General features: G+C 46.2%; 1 protein-coding gene across 2 annotated transcripts in view; it reads right to left on the reverse strand.

Moving 5' to 3' along the window:
- Positions 1–12,970, reverse strand: part of FNIP2 (folliculin interacting protein 2) — a 138,090-nt gene that overhangs the window by 38,950 nt on the left and 86,170 nt on the right. For both annotated transcript variants that reach the window (XM_055144857.1, XM_055144856.1), the window contains 2 exons: positions 5,947–6,076; positions 333–534 (listed from right to left, as the gene is read on the reverse strand). In XM_055144857.1, coding sequence (XP_055000832.1) covers positions 333–534; positions 5,947–6,076 — 332 coding nt within the window. The remainder of the gene's footprint in view (positions 1–332; positions 535–5,946; positions 6,077–12,970) is intronic.

The raw sequence follows: 12,970 nt of genomic DNA on the forward strand, positions 1-12,970 counted from the left end.
TTGATGTCAATACACCAGCCTCAAATGCTGTCCGTGTTGCAGGACAGTTCCCCTTCTCCGGGAAAGTGACCTGACACATCAAATAGTGACACCATTTTGGAGGCAACTCCCAGTGGTGCTCAGGGCTTACTCCTGGGCTCTGTACTCAGAGATCGCTCCTGGCAGGCTTGGGGGACCCTAAAGGGTACTGGGGATCAAACTTGCGTGGGCTGCCTGCAAGACAAATGCCCTACCCACTGTACTATCTCTCCAGCCCCAAGATGCTACCATTCTTAAAGTCCCATGTCTGTTTCTCCATGTGGCACTTAGTGACATTCTTTTTCTTCATTTACCTTTTCAATTGCACTCTTCAGCCTGTTCATGTGAGATTCAAACAGGGGGAAATGAGAGAAAAAGAAGTCCTGGAAATTCCTTTGTGCTTCCTCTTTCTCACACAGGGAAAAGATGATGCTAATTGCAATTTTCTTCCTCCGAACTATGGCTGGATTAGAACTACATGTTTCCTCGGCCAAGCTGAACGTCTCATCGATCGACCTAGAAGAAAAAAGAAATTTAAAAACAGCTGCCATGTGCCGATGGAAAGGAAATGAAGTGGCTGGGACTGATGCTTGGTGGCCCTGGGATCACCTCCAGCACACACACACACACACACACACACACACATACACACACACACACACACACATTCACCTCCCCCCAAAAAAAACCACTAAACCAGAACACTCAGAGAATCTTAACCAAAATTTTATCTACTTCTAAGTAGTTCTCTTCTATGAGGCTGTTGAGAAAAATAAAAATATCAGCTTGCCACACAATATTTCTCTAATAAGAAAAGAAACTTGAGTTAAAACTAAAGCAATCTCAAATGTCCCCTTGTTAGGCTCCAAGTCCTTTTCCCTTGAATCATTTTTATATCAGATAACAGGCATTTAGGAAGGGGGAGGAAATGAAACGTAACCTTCAATTCAAAACAGAGGGCTTTTATTTTCTTGATAGACAAACAGAGAGATAAGACAGTCAGAACAGAAATTATCCTACGTGGTATTCTGTTTAATCAAGGTAAACTGAAGTTTACTTTTCCAGGGCAATTAAAACCATTAGGTGAGTTTACTTCTGTAAATGCTCAGATTAAACCATGCCATTCAGTAAACTCTGGCATATCTTTCAAACAGAAAGAGACACTTCTCTTCCTAGCTAATCAAGTTTTCCAATGAACAAAAAACCCAAAAAATGTACAACTCTTTCAAAAAACTCTGTTTCTATAATAAGAGAATTATACAGCAAATAAATGTTGAATCAATTTTCAATTATCTTAAGGGGTAAGCCTCACAAATATGGCCAAACCATATTTGACATTTAACTGTTCTGAAAAAACAGCATTCTTACCTTAGAACCTCTAATAGCAAGTGTTTTTTATACAAAGACACCAAAGAAAATGACATACTGCAAGTGAAAGCATGAGGTAGATAGGCAATAATTTTTCTTTGGTTTCTGGGCCACACCTGGCTGTACTCAGGGTTTAACTCCTGGCTCTGTTAATCATGGCTCAGGGATCACTCCTGGTAGCTCTTGGGGATCATACGGGATATTGGGGATGGAGCAATGGGCGTTGGTCCGTGCAAGGCAAGCAGCTGTATTATCTCTTTGGTTCCCATTTTCTCTTCCTGTAAATGCCAACATTTAGCCTTACATCTCTGCCAAATATGGGAATATACTGCTTCCTCCATTTTTTTAAAACTGCAACAATAACACAGTTATTTACGCTTGGCAGGATTCTTGACCCTAAACTTGTTTTGTTGCATTACTCACCATCTATGGCTGCTCCTCTAGATTTAGACATATTCAAAAAAAACATCCACCTATCAAATTGTTATGGCCATAAAAGCTATGTTATTGCCCCCCAAAAATTGGTGGGGGCAGGAGACTTGGGGGCCACGCAGGGCAACAATCTGAAGCGCCTGTCCGCTCTGTGCTTGAGGATCACTCCTGGTGGCACTCGGGGGACCACGTGATGTGCTGGGGTAGACTTGGGCCAGACACATGCAAAGCAAGTGCCCTCACTCCTGTGCTCACTCCACAGCAGGAGAATGATTCCATTTTTAAAGAAAAGGAGCTAGACGTCTTATCCTAAGCTCAGAGTGTTGTTATTTCTCTCTACTGCAAGAAAGATGAGAAAAATGTGAATGCGGCTGGGAAACCAGGAAATCCAGGCTCCACCGATAAGCCCACCCTGGCAGAAGGGGTCCCCTGTGTTCTGCCACAGTTGTCCTGCATCGAATGCACTATAATAAAACAGCAAGGTTTTCTTTGAGAGATCCCAGGCCCTAATCATCTGCTCCTCGGGGAAGAAGGCTCAAGATTCTACAGTTGTACACAATTTCACAAGTGCTAACTATTTGCCCAAACCACCTGTACTATAACTTTGTTCTCCTACATGAGGTCATTTCTGTTGCACACAAAAAATGGGGAGCTTTTATCACACCAATACTGTCTAACAATTCTTCTGGTTTTGTCCGGTACCTTTTATATTTTTTCTTTTTAAAAATGTAGAATAACAGTCAGTGCATTCACGCAATCTTTAATAATCAAATGCAGGGTAATACCATTCATGACCTATGGACCAACTTTGCTTTAACATAGCAGAGTGCGCCACCTACCGAATATCTAAAAAACTGCCACAGCTTAATATAGTGTGACAATTTTGGGGTTGACTGTAGAATTCTAAAGCTAACCAGCCTAGTTCTGTAGCCTTGTATCAACCATACAAATTGTAATAAACCGAGTCATGTGGTATTATAATTCTTATGCGTGGGGCCACATCTGGAGATGCTCAGGGATCACTCCTGGCAGACCTCAGGGGAGCTTTCGTGGTGCTGGGGAGCAAACGCAGGTTGACTATGGGCAAAGCAATAACCTGCTGTATTATCTCTCTGGCCTAGAGTCATATTTTTTAAAACTTTTGTACGTTATATGACTGAAATCCAATCGTGAACAACTTTGTAATTGTGTACCTCCTGTGATTCAATTTTTAAAAATAAAGACAAATTTAAAAGTAAATAAAAACTTGAGTATAATGAGGCTTTGATTCGGAATGTGAAAATGTTAAATATCAGTCTGCACCCAAACACTGTGCCCTCACGCCACTCTCCAGGCACCAGGCAAAGGGACACAGATCATTTTGCAAATAAGCAGAAAGCAGCTCAGAACTGCCAATAGCACACGGGAGCAGAGTGAGGGGTCCGCTTGCTTCAGAAATAGGAGGCGGCCCAGGGACAGTGCGGGGGCCAGACCCATATCCCGGTCCTTGAGTCTCACTTCTTTCTCAGATGTTAAAAATGATCAAGGGACCAGAGAGATAGTACAGCAGGTAGGGCATTAGCCTTGCACACAGCCAACTTGGCTTCAATCCCCGGCATCCCATATGGTCCCCCCAGCACCATTAGGAGTAATTCCTGAGTGCACAGCCAGGAGTCACCCCTAAGCATCGCTAGGTGTGATGCAAAGTAGCAAAAAAAAAAAGATATGAGTGGCTCAAGGATGGCACATGTCTAGCACATGTGACGCCACGTCTGAGTCCCAGAACTGTGCAGCCCCTATTTAAACAAACAAATGAATGAATGGAGAAAAGCTCCATTCAGCAAAGTATGGCCCCATGCCTGATGCACCTGTACGAAGGCATGCCACCAGCTGCACCAGGCAGCTGAGGCAACAATATCAGCTGAGGGGGAGACTGAGGGATTCATCTGACAGTCAAGGAGGGGACGGGGATCAGCCACATACTTAAATTTAAAAAAAAATAGAATGTTGTAGACACTTAGGAACAATCATTTACATATATTAAAAATATGTACATGTCATTCAAGATCATAATGATTTAATATGTCATAATAATCTATAATTAATACCGGGATTGCTAAGACTTTTTTTTCCTATCAACTTGGAACTTACACTGAATTTGTCTATTATGTTGACCTTAAGAAATCTCCATTTTTGGCCAAAGAGATAGTACAGGGCTTAAGGCACTTGCCTTGCACACAGATGAACCTGACTTGATCCCAGCATCCTAGATGGACCCGAGACTTCCAGGATTGGCTCCTGAGCACAGAGCCATGAATAAGCCCTGAGCACTGTCAGGTGTGAGCCTAATGCTACCTCCCCCAAAATGAATAAATAAGTCATATAAGCTTATACTCGGGTCATCTCTCATTCACCCTAATTTAACTTTGAGCATGTTATTGAACTCTGTCAGCAAATCTGGGAGTACATGCTCACCCATCACCTTAACCAGATGAGGAAGGAATACCTGGTCCCCGGGGTGCTCATTTGCATAGACATCCATCAAGCAACAGAGCTAGGACAGGTCCCCCAATCCAAGTTCCATGGCCTTAATCTTCCCACTTGAATTCCACTGTCAAAAAGCAGTTCCTTATTTGCAGATCCTTGCAAGATGCAGTTCTACCTTCATTTCTCTGACTGCCCTTCTTTCCTCCCTCAATGGGCCCCATCCTTCCCCAATACTGCCAGCACCTTGCTCTCCCCCTCCTCCAAATCCTTAAGGACTTTAGGACTTTATGCCTCTTCACAGCATAGTGTCATTCTCTCTCCTCTCTTTCCCCTCCTCTCTCCTCCCCTCCCCCCTCTCTCTCCTCTTTCCTCTCTTCTCCTCTCTCTCTCTCTCTCTCTCTCTCTCACACACACACACACACATACACACACACACACACACACACACACACACACACACTCTTTCTTTCAGCCACATCCCTGGATTCCTTTAACATTATTACACCATCAGCTCTGTGACACTGTCTTTTGTACTAATCCACACATTTTATACTTTCATTCCTCCCCCAAATGGTAATTAGTAGGCAAACTACTAAATCAACCCATTTAGTAATTTTTATCAGTATAGCTTGTTAGTCCCCTTCTAAGTATTTGAGTGGTAAGTAAAAGAAACTGGAAGCTATAGATAAGAAAACATTACAAGAAGCTAAAAACGAATATCCGGCATCCAACTACAGTTTAGATCTGAAACCCAGTGAAGGCAGAATTTACCTCAATAGATATGCTTTTAGAATCAGATTCACAGTCATAACTAAAATTGGACAAAGAAGTGTATGTTACAAACTTTAGGCTGACATATTTTCAAAGTCAAAATGGTATCGTCATAGTTCAAGGGAGAGATTCCTCTGACCTTGCAACTCTAAGGGTGCCATCGAGGCCACTCAGGATCTGTACTGCAAACCATAATACCCATAAGTAGAGAAAGAGAAAGAGGGAAATTGTCTGCCATAGAAGCAGAGGGAGGGATGGGAAGGGTGGGGGAAGAGGAATACTGGGGACATTGGTGGTGGAGAATTGTGCACTGGTGGAGGAATGGATGTTGGATCATTGTATGACTGAAACTCAAACATTAAAGTTTTGTAGCTGTATCCAACAGTGATTCTTTTTTTTTTCTGCATTTTTGGGTCACACCCGGTGATGCACAGGGGTTATTCCTGGCTCATGCACTCAGAAATTACTCTTGGCGGTGCTCGGGGGACCATAAGGGATGCTGGGAATCAAACCCGGGTCGGCCGCGTGCAAGGCAAATGCCCTACCCGCTGTACTATCGCACCAATCCCCAGTGATTCAATTAAAAAAAAAAAAAAAGAAAAGTGCTATGGAGAAGTAGCAGGAGCACTTTCATTTTAAATTAACAGCAAAATCTCATCATGCGGAGCACAACTACCCATACACTTCTAAGGCAGAATTTCCTTTTGCATTTCTGTATGCTTTCCACAAAATTTCTAACTTCCATATCTTTCGAACTAAATCAAAGCAAACCCCGGAAGTGCGGCCGCTTCCGCAGACAGCGGGTGAGTGCGATGGGCCTGCAGGGTCCTCAAGCTGCCTATCAGGGACCTTCCCCCCCCCCCACCCCGCCCAGGAAAACGTCCAACTCACCTCCTTGGGATGATGCCGTTTTCCAAGCTTGTGGTCTGACTTCGTAGCCAGCGGCGCTGGTAGCTGCTGGAAGAGGACGTGGAGGAGCTCGGCGACGGGAAGGGCGTGATCAGAAGGCTGCTCAGCGAGGCTGCAGGGAGGAAGGTTGCAAGTTGAGTCCACACGCCACGCCACCCTGGCCGAGTACAGGTCCGGACTCTGCCCGACCGATCCAGCAGAGGGAGACTGGAACTGCTCTTTACGGAGTAACGCCTGCGGCCCTCGGGGCCCAGACCCTTTTCCAGGGAAGACCAATCGCAAGTCATGGGCATGTCAGACACAGCAGACGTCTGGGTCAGCAGGCGACATGTGACAGCTGCTTACTGAGTCAGAGTACATATGACAGGCCGCTGAAGCGTGCTCCTGTGTGTATTGTTACCTGGTAACTTAGATCACATGCAATGTTTACTCACACAGATTCTCTCCCAGTGATTGCTTCCTTGCTCTGCATGGTGGGGGAAAATCTACAAGCAAGTATTTCCTCCCCACTGTGTCTAGTCTCCTGCCCACCCCCCCACCTCAAATACTCCACCTCCTTCCTCCCCGCCCCAGGCTATAAAAGAGGAGCCTCTATCTTAAATATATTTTCTGCTTGGATTACTTATTTGCCTCCCAGCTTCTCCTGGCTTCCTCCTGCACGGGGGTCCCAGTGGCGTTATCACGCCAGCCCAGACTCCTCACAAGCAGGGAAGGATGAGTTAGCCCGTCTCGGGATGGGTAAAGAGCTCCTCAGCCTCTCACCCGCATCAGACTTTGGGGTTTGGAAGAATGAGAGAAGAGAGACTTGTTCTCATTTTACTCCTCTCGGGCAAAGGAATTCAACACGGACATGTAACTTTACAAAGTGGAGAAGGAAAGGGAGTTCTAGTGACGGCTGCCTGGCCACCATATCCACAAGCAAATCTCCGAGCAAAGGAAACTGATTTCCATAAATGTGGTATACAGATGATTCCGCTCTTTATTTAAATTTTTCTATGCAGGTGGACATAAGCTGCCTTCCTAAGCTGAGTCCTCACAAGAGGTCCATGGCTCTCAGTGAGTAGCTGATGAACAAACGCTACATGTCTAGTGATCCAGCTGTTGTGCTCAGCGACGGGAACAGAGAAGTGAACAGACAGATGCTGTCTGCTTTCACTGGGTCCCCATCGATAAGGACAGCAATGCACTTCCTGGAGCACTTAATTGAGATGAGTCACGAGTCGAGGTTTTCCCATCTGTAAGATCCCCTCCCTCTCATGTGAGCAACGGTCGTAGGAATTTTCCCTGGTAGGCCATAAAGTGTCTTTGTGTCCCTTGTCCACAGGGCAGCGGGCCAAACGTTTGCCGCACACACAGCATGTCTTCACCATGCGGCGAGCCTGGGCACGGCCCTGGTTTCAGTCTTGACTTCAATTTCCAAAGTCACATCCACATTATATATATCAGAGTGTGGGTAATTCTATCCACAAAATTTGGGGAAGTTTGTTTGGGGGCCACACCAGGCAATACTCAGGAATACTCTACGCTCAGAGATCAGTCCTGGTGGTGCTCGGGGGACCAAACAGGATACCGGGATAGAACCAGGATCGGCTGTGTGCGAAGCAAACACCCTAACCACTGCACTATCTCTCTGGCCCCTGGGATGTTCTTTCTTTTGAAGGTGGTACCCCAGTGGTACTCCAGTGGTGGCCCAGAGACCACGCCTACAGATTCGAGCCTGAAGGTTCAATTCCTGTGCCGGGTGGTGCTGGGCACTGCAGGGTTGCTACGCAGAGCAGGAGACAGGCAGAACTTGCGGCCTTGTTATTTGCAAATGCACCACCCCACTGAGCCATCTCCCTGGTCTCCACGGACAATTCTGAAGGGAGACAAAAGAATTCCTCCTCAAAGTCACATGACAATTACTTTAAGAAAATTCTAACTGACCTTTTTCTGTTCTGTCCCTAAATTCTCAAAGTCTCTTTACACATCAGGAAGATCCTCATTCCTGAATCCTGAACCTCTACATTCCTGTCTCATTCCCTGCCTCAAGTTCACAAACCAGCCTCTTAAGGGGTGGAGGGCTGGGTTGACGGGTGACAGCGGTGTGACAGAAACATTCCCTCTGTGGGCAGAAGCAAGGTCCTGCGTATTCTGCATCTAGAGTATCATGGGGCTCATCAGCATCACTGTAGAATTCTGTGCAGTACATGGAGTCAAGCGCCAGGCTCCTGGTTAAAAGTCTAGCTGTGCTGTTCACCAGTTTGGACACTGGCCACTGTATTGAACCTACCGGCCAGCTCATCTGTGAAATGGGAACAGAAAAGTTACTTTATCTCAGGATGTCTCATGAGAACAGCAAAAGGAACTGGCAATCACTCTCTAGTGGATCAGAAATATCTTTTTTTTAAAAAAAGAAAAAAATAGTATTTTTATAGGGTTAATAGCAATTGATGACGGGCTGGAGCGACAGCACAGTGGGTAGGGCATTCACCTTATACGTGACCAACCTGGGTTCTATTCCCAGTATCCCATGAGGTCCCCTGAGCACCACCAGGAGTAATTCCTGAGTGCAAAGCCAGGAGTAACCCCTGTGCATCACCAGGTGTGACCCAAAAAGAAAAAAAATAGTAATTGATGAAATTCCTGTTTCTCATGGAGATGTTTGTTACTGGATCATGATGGGTTGGAGACAAAAGCAAAACTTGAAAAAATACTGGCCTATTTCATAAGGTTCCTATGAGGATCAAACATATCAGGACATGAAGTGCTCAAGCCAGTGCCGAGACAATAAATGTTTTTCACTCCGTCAGACAATTCCCAAAGAAATCTAAGGAAGCTATTTCAGAATACTAAAGGGTAACTTGTTCTGATCAGTTAATAATAAAAAGAATCTAGGTCTTCTGATAGAGATATGAAAAGGGAAGGGAAATAAACTGAAAATAATTTTTGAAAGCACAATGTTGGTTTTCTCCTTATAAAATGCTGGAGGGTAGTTCTGTGAATCACAAATGAAATAATCAAGTGATGGTTTGATGCTAGTTAACTCTGCCTTGTAGAAATACTTGAGGACATTTCGTACCATTTTTATGTACTTTAGGAAACAACAAAGACACAATATCACACTGAATGCATCTGACTGCTGGCGAGGGTCAGTGTCTGAAAGGCAGTGCTAGATTCTGGGGTGCATCACAATAACCCCAGGAGCCTAAGACCAGAGCTACACGATCACTAGGTCAATGATGGCTGGAGGGATGGTTCGGGATGGGAGGTGTGTGCTGAAAGTAGATAAAAGGACCAAACGTGATGACCTCTCAGTATCTATATTGCAAACCATAATGCCCAAAAGTAGAGAGAGAATATGGGGGAAATTGTCACAGAGGCGGGGGTGGGGGGTCAGAAAGGGGAGTGGGGCATACTAGGGACTTTGGTGGTGGAGAATATGCACTGGTGAAGGGATGGGTGTTTGATCACTGTATGACTGAAACTCAAACCTGAAAGTTTTGTACTGTATCTCACAGTGATCCAATTTACTGTATCATTGTATCACTGTCATCCCGTTGCTAATCGATTTGCTGGAGTGGGTGCCAGTAACATCTCCATTCGTCCCTGTCATGTTCAGGGTCAGGGGAATGAGGCCCATTATTGTTACTGTTTTTGGCATACGAAATACGTCACAGGTAGCTTTCCAGGCTCTGCCGTGTGAGACTCTGCATCGCTCTCTTCTTTGTTTTATAGTCTCTGAATCCTGGCTATTGATGGGATCACACGGTGCCAGAGCAGTTTGTGGGTGTGACTGCCTAGCTGCTGGAAAATGGGGGAATCTGGGCAGAAGAGGCCCAGTCCGGATCCGAGCAGGCTTGGAGATCTCAGCCCCGGGTCCCGCACACCTGGGTTCCTCTGCCGGTTCCTTCATGCGTGAGGCTCGTCCGAGAGTGTGGAGAGTGGCCTTGAGCATGGCTGTGGTGGGTTCTGGAGGTTTTCGGCTGCCCGGGCTCTGCTTGGGGCGGGGAGGGAAACTCAACCCACCCCCTCCGAGGGGGCTCTGGTGAAGACAGCCTGGCACGGGGGCAGGAGATTCAATTTAAAAAAAAAAAAAAAAGACCAGAGCTGCAAGGCCCTTGTCTGGTCGAGTCAGATCCCATGGGCAGGTTACCCCACCTCGGCCTCCGATCAGCTTCTCGAGCACTGTGCCTAGTCCTCAAAACTGCTGTGTTTCGTTAACTTATTCATAGGCTCCTTTTCAGCTTTGAATGTGCAAAGTCTAACGCTCCTTAGTATTTTTAGTATCACTTTTCTTTCTAGAATACTTTGACAGTGAGGGGGGAAATGTTAATACATGCATATTGCCAAGTTTTTTTTTCAGTGTTGTACATTAATAAATTCAAGTCAGCCAAAATTAAAGTTAGCCAAATCAGATCACTACATCACTGTCAGCACGCCCCTCACATAAAAAAATAAAGACAACTATGCTTTCATCCTCCCCAACATCCTTCCTGGCTCAGGAGCACCCACTTTTCCTTGAGGAAGTTCAAAGGCATGAAACATGCGGACTGCTAGCTCCTGGGCTCTGTCACACAAGACCAGTGTTTTGCTTTCTCTGGGAAAAATAAAAAACTACCAACAAACACCAACTGTGGCTTTTTGAGAACTTACTAGAAACCCTGAACTGATGGGACATCCCAACTAAGACTTCAATACCGCCATGAGCCAGCCATCCTCGACATAAAAAGCACCAGCTGGCATCCAGCTCTGAAGATGCTCAAAAACTGTTGCTACATGAAGAACGAGCAAATGATTCTGTGAAGAATGGCGGTGCCTTGTTTCACTCAATAATTATGACAGACAAAAGCATTAGAGAAACAAATTTCATAAAAGAATCAAAAGTCTGGGGCCAGACTAGGGTTAATAGTAACTGATGATGGGCTGGAGCGATAGCACAGTGGGTAGGGCGTTTGCCTTGCACACGGCCAACCTGGGTTCAATCCCCGGCATCCTGTAAGATCCCCCAAGCACCACCAGGAGTAATTCCTGAGTGCAGAGTCAGAAGTAATCCCTGTGCAACACTGGATGTGACTCAAAAAGAAAAAAAAAGAATCAAAAGTCTGACTTTGTTGAAATAAACAAATAAAAGTTCCTGTGGTCCAAGTTACAAATCAGGCATTTCTTTTCTTCCCCCCAACAACATTCTTTGAAAAACCTTGGCTGTTGCTTCCTGGGGGTGTTGTGGCTCTGACTGTGAACACAGTTTCTATCTGACCCCTCAAAACACAGCCACGACCTTTGTTCACACTCGCACTGACAGCTCTTCTCTTCCAGCTTTTGCTTACACGCTTGGAAATACAGAAGGTTCCCCAAAGCTTAGCAGCCGTGCTTCTAATCACAAGAGAATAGAAATACAGAAAGTCTCAATTAGTCGAGTTCTAATCTTTGATGGGAAATTTTCACTGTCAAGCACGGCAGTGAGGCAAATCAAATTTGGATTTACGCATTTTAATTCTGCAATTGTGAATGAGGGATTTCAGAAAGAGTTCTCAAAAACACAATAGGTACTTTACATTTTAATAGAATTCCTAATAAACGCGGAAGTAAAAGGACCAAGAAAATGTTCTCACTACTCTGATTTCAAACACTTGTATTTCAAATTGGGCCTTACCTTTCTTTAAACAGTTTTAGGCGATAGCAAAACCAAATGGGTGACAGAGGGATTTCTCAGATGGTCGCTGCCCGCAATTCCCATTAATAGCCTGCCCTTCTTATCAACCGCCCCCACTAGGATGGACCCTCTGTCACAACTGATGACCTTATAGACACACTACTATCACCCAGAGTTCATAGGTTCATATCAGGGTTCATTCTTGGTGCTGTATGTCCTGTGGATTTGTACCCACCATTATAATCTCATCCAGCTCAGAGTCACTTAAGAAACAAACTGATGAATGTAGAGACAAATCCCCATTTCAGGAGGATCGCAAAGGTCTAACCTGATCTAGATGAAGTACCGGGAAAGAAGCAGAGCACGGCTCAGTGTACAGTACTGGCTGCCAGGTTCATCTACGTAAGGCGAAGTGAAGGCCTCGGTAACACCCTGACCATTCCCGACTCTGCAGCACACCGGGGTGGGGCAGGGCAATGAGCTCGGCAGAATGCTGGACGTGACAAGAACAACTCTGGTGACAACTTCCCGGTGCGACAGGGAAGTGAGTGGAGCTGACAGGGAACTGCACCGTGGAGCTGGCGGGGAACTGCACCGTGCCCATTCTCACAGGCTCCAGGAGAGGCACCGGCTGTGCTGCAGAGAGTCAGATCAGCCCGTCCAAGCCTTTGCAGCCGGGCCACACGCAAGGTCAGCAGGCTTCACAGTCAGCAGGCAAAGCCCAACGTGCTCCTGAGCTCTCTGCAAAGCTTATCGCTAAGCTGCTGGAGGGCGCGGGGCCACCTGTGAAGCCCTTGCCTTCGACGGTGACCCCTGCTGTGAGAATACGCCTCCCTCGAGCGCGCAGTCTGGATGTGTGCTTCTCCTGAGGTGAACGTTAAAACGCTTGTACGACGGTGACAACTCAGTTCACCGGCCCTGGTCTCAGACCTGGTCCTCTAAACCTTCCCCATGCACCTACACTCCCAAGTGCCAGCTGATGCTCCGATTCAGCCTCCTAAGCCAGTCGGTCACAGCCCCCTGCTCACAGCTGGAGAACTCTGAGAATTCTAAGGAAAGGCTCTCAGGAGCGGTTCCCCCCGGCTCCCCTGCTCGCCCGGCTCTGGCTGATGCTGCACCGCCTTCGCTTGTTTTTCTGTTAGAAACCGGCCACTACCCTCACTCAGAATTGGCTGCTGTCCTAGAGGGACTGCGCTCATTTGTGGAGTATAGGGTAGCATCACATGAGGCTGACACCCGAGGACAGTAGATACAAGGGCCGGGGGAATTGCCCTATAGCTGGAAGCCTGCTTCATGAGCAGAGGGGAGAAGGCAGAGGGAATAGAGAAGGGATCACTAAGAAAATGATGGCTGGAGGAACCAGTCGGGATG

Source organism: Sorex araneus, chromosome 7, assembly GCF_027595985.1.
Source record: "Sorex araneus isolate mSorAra2 chromosome 7, mSorAra2.pri, whole genome shotgun sequence".
NCBI lineage: Eukaryota > Metazoa > Chordata > Mammalia > Eulipotyphla > Soricidae > Sorex > Sorex araneus.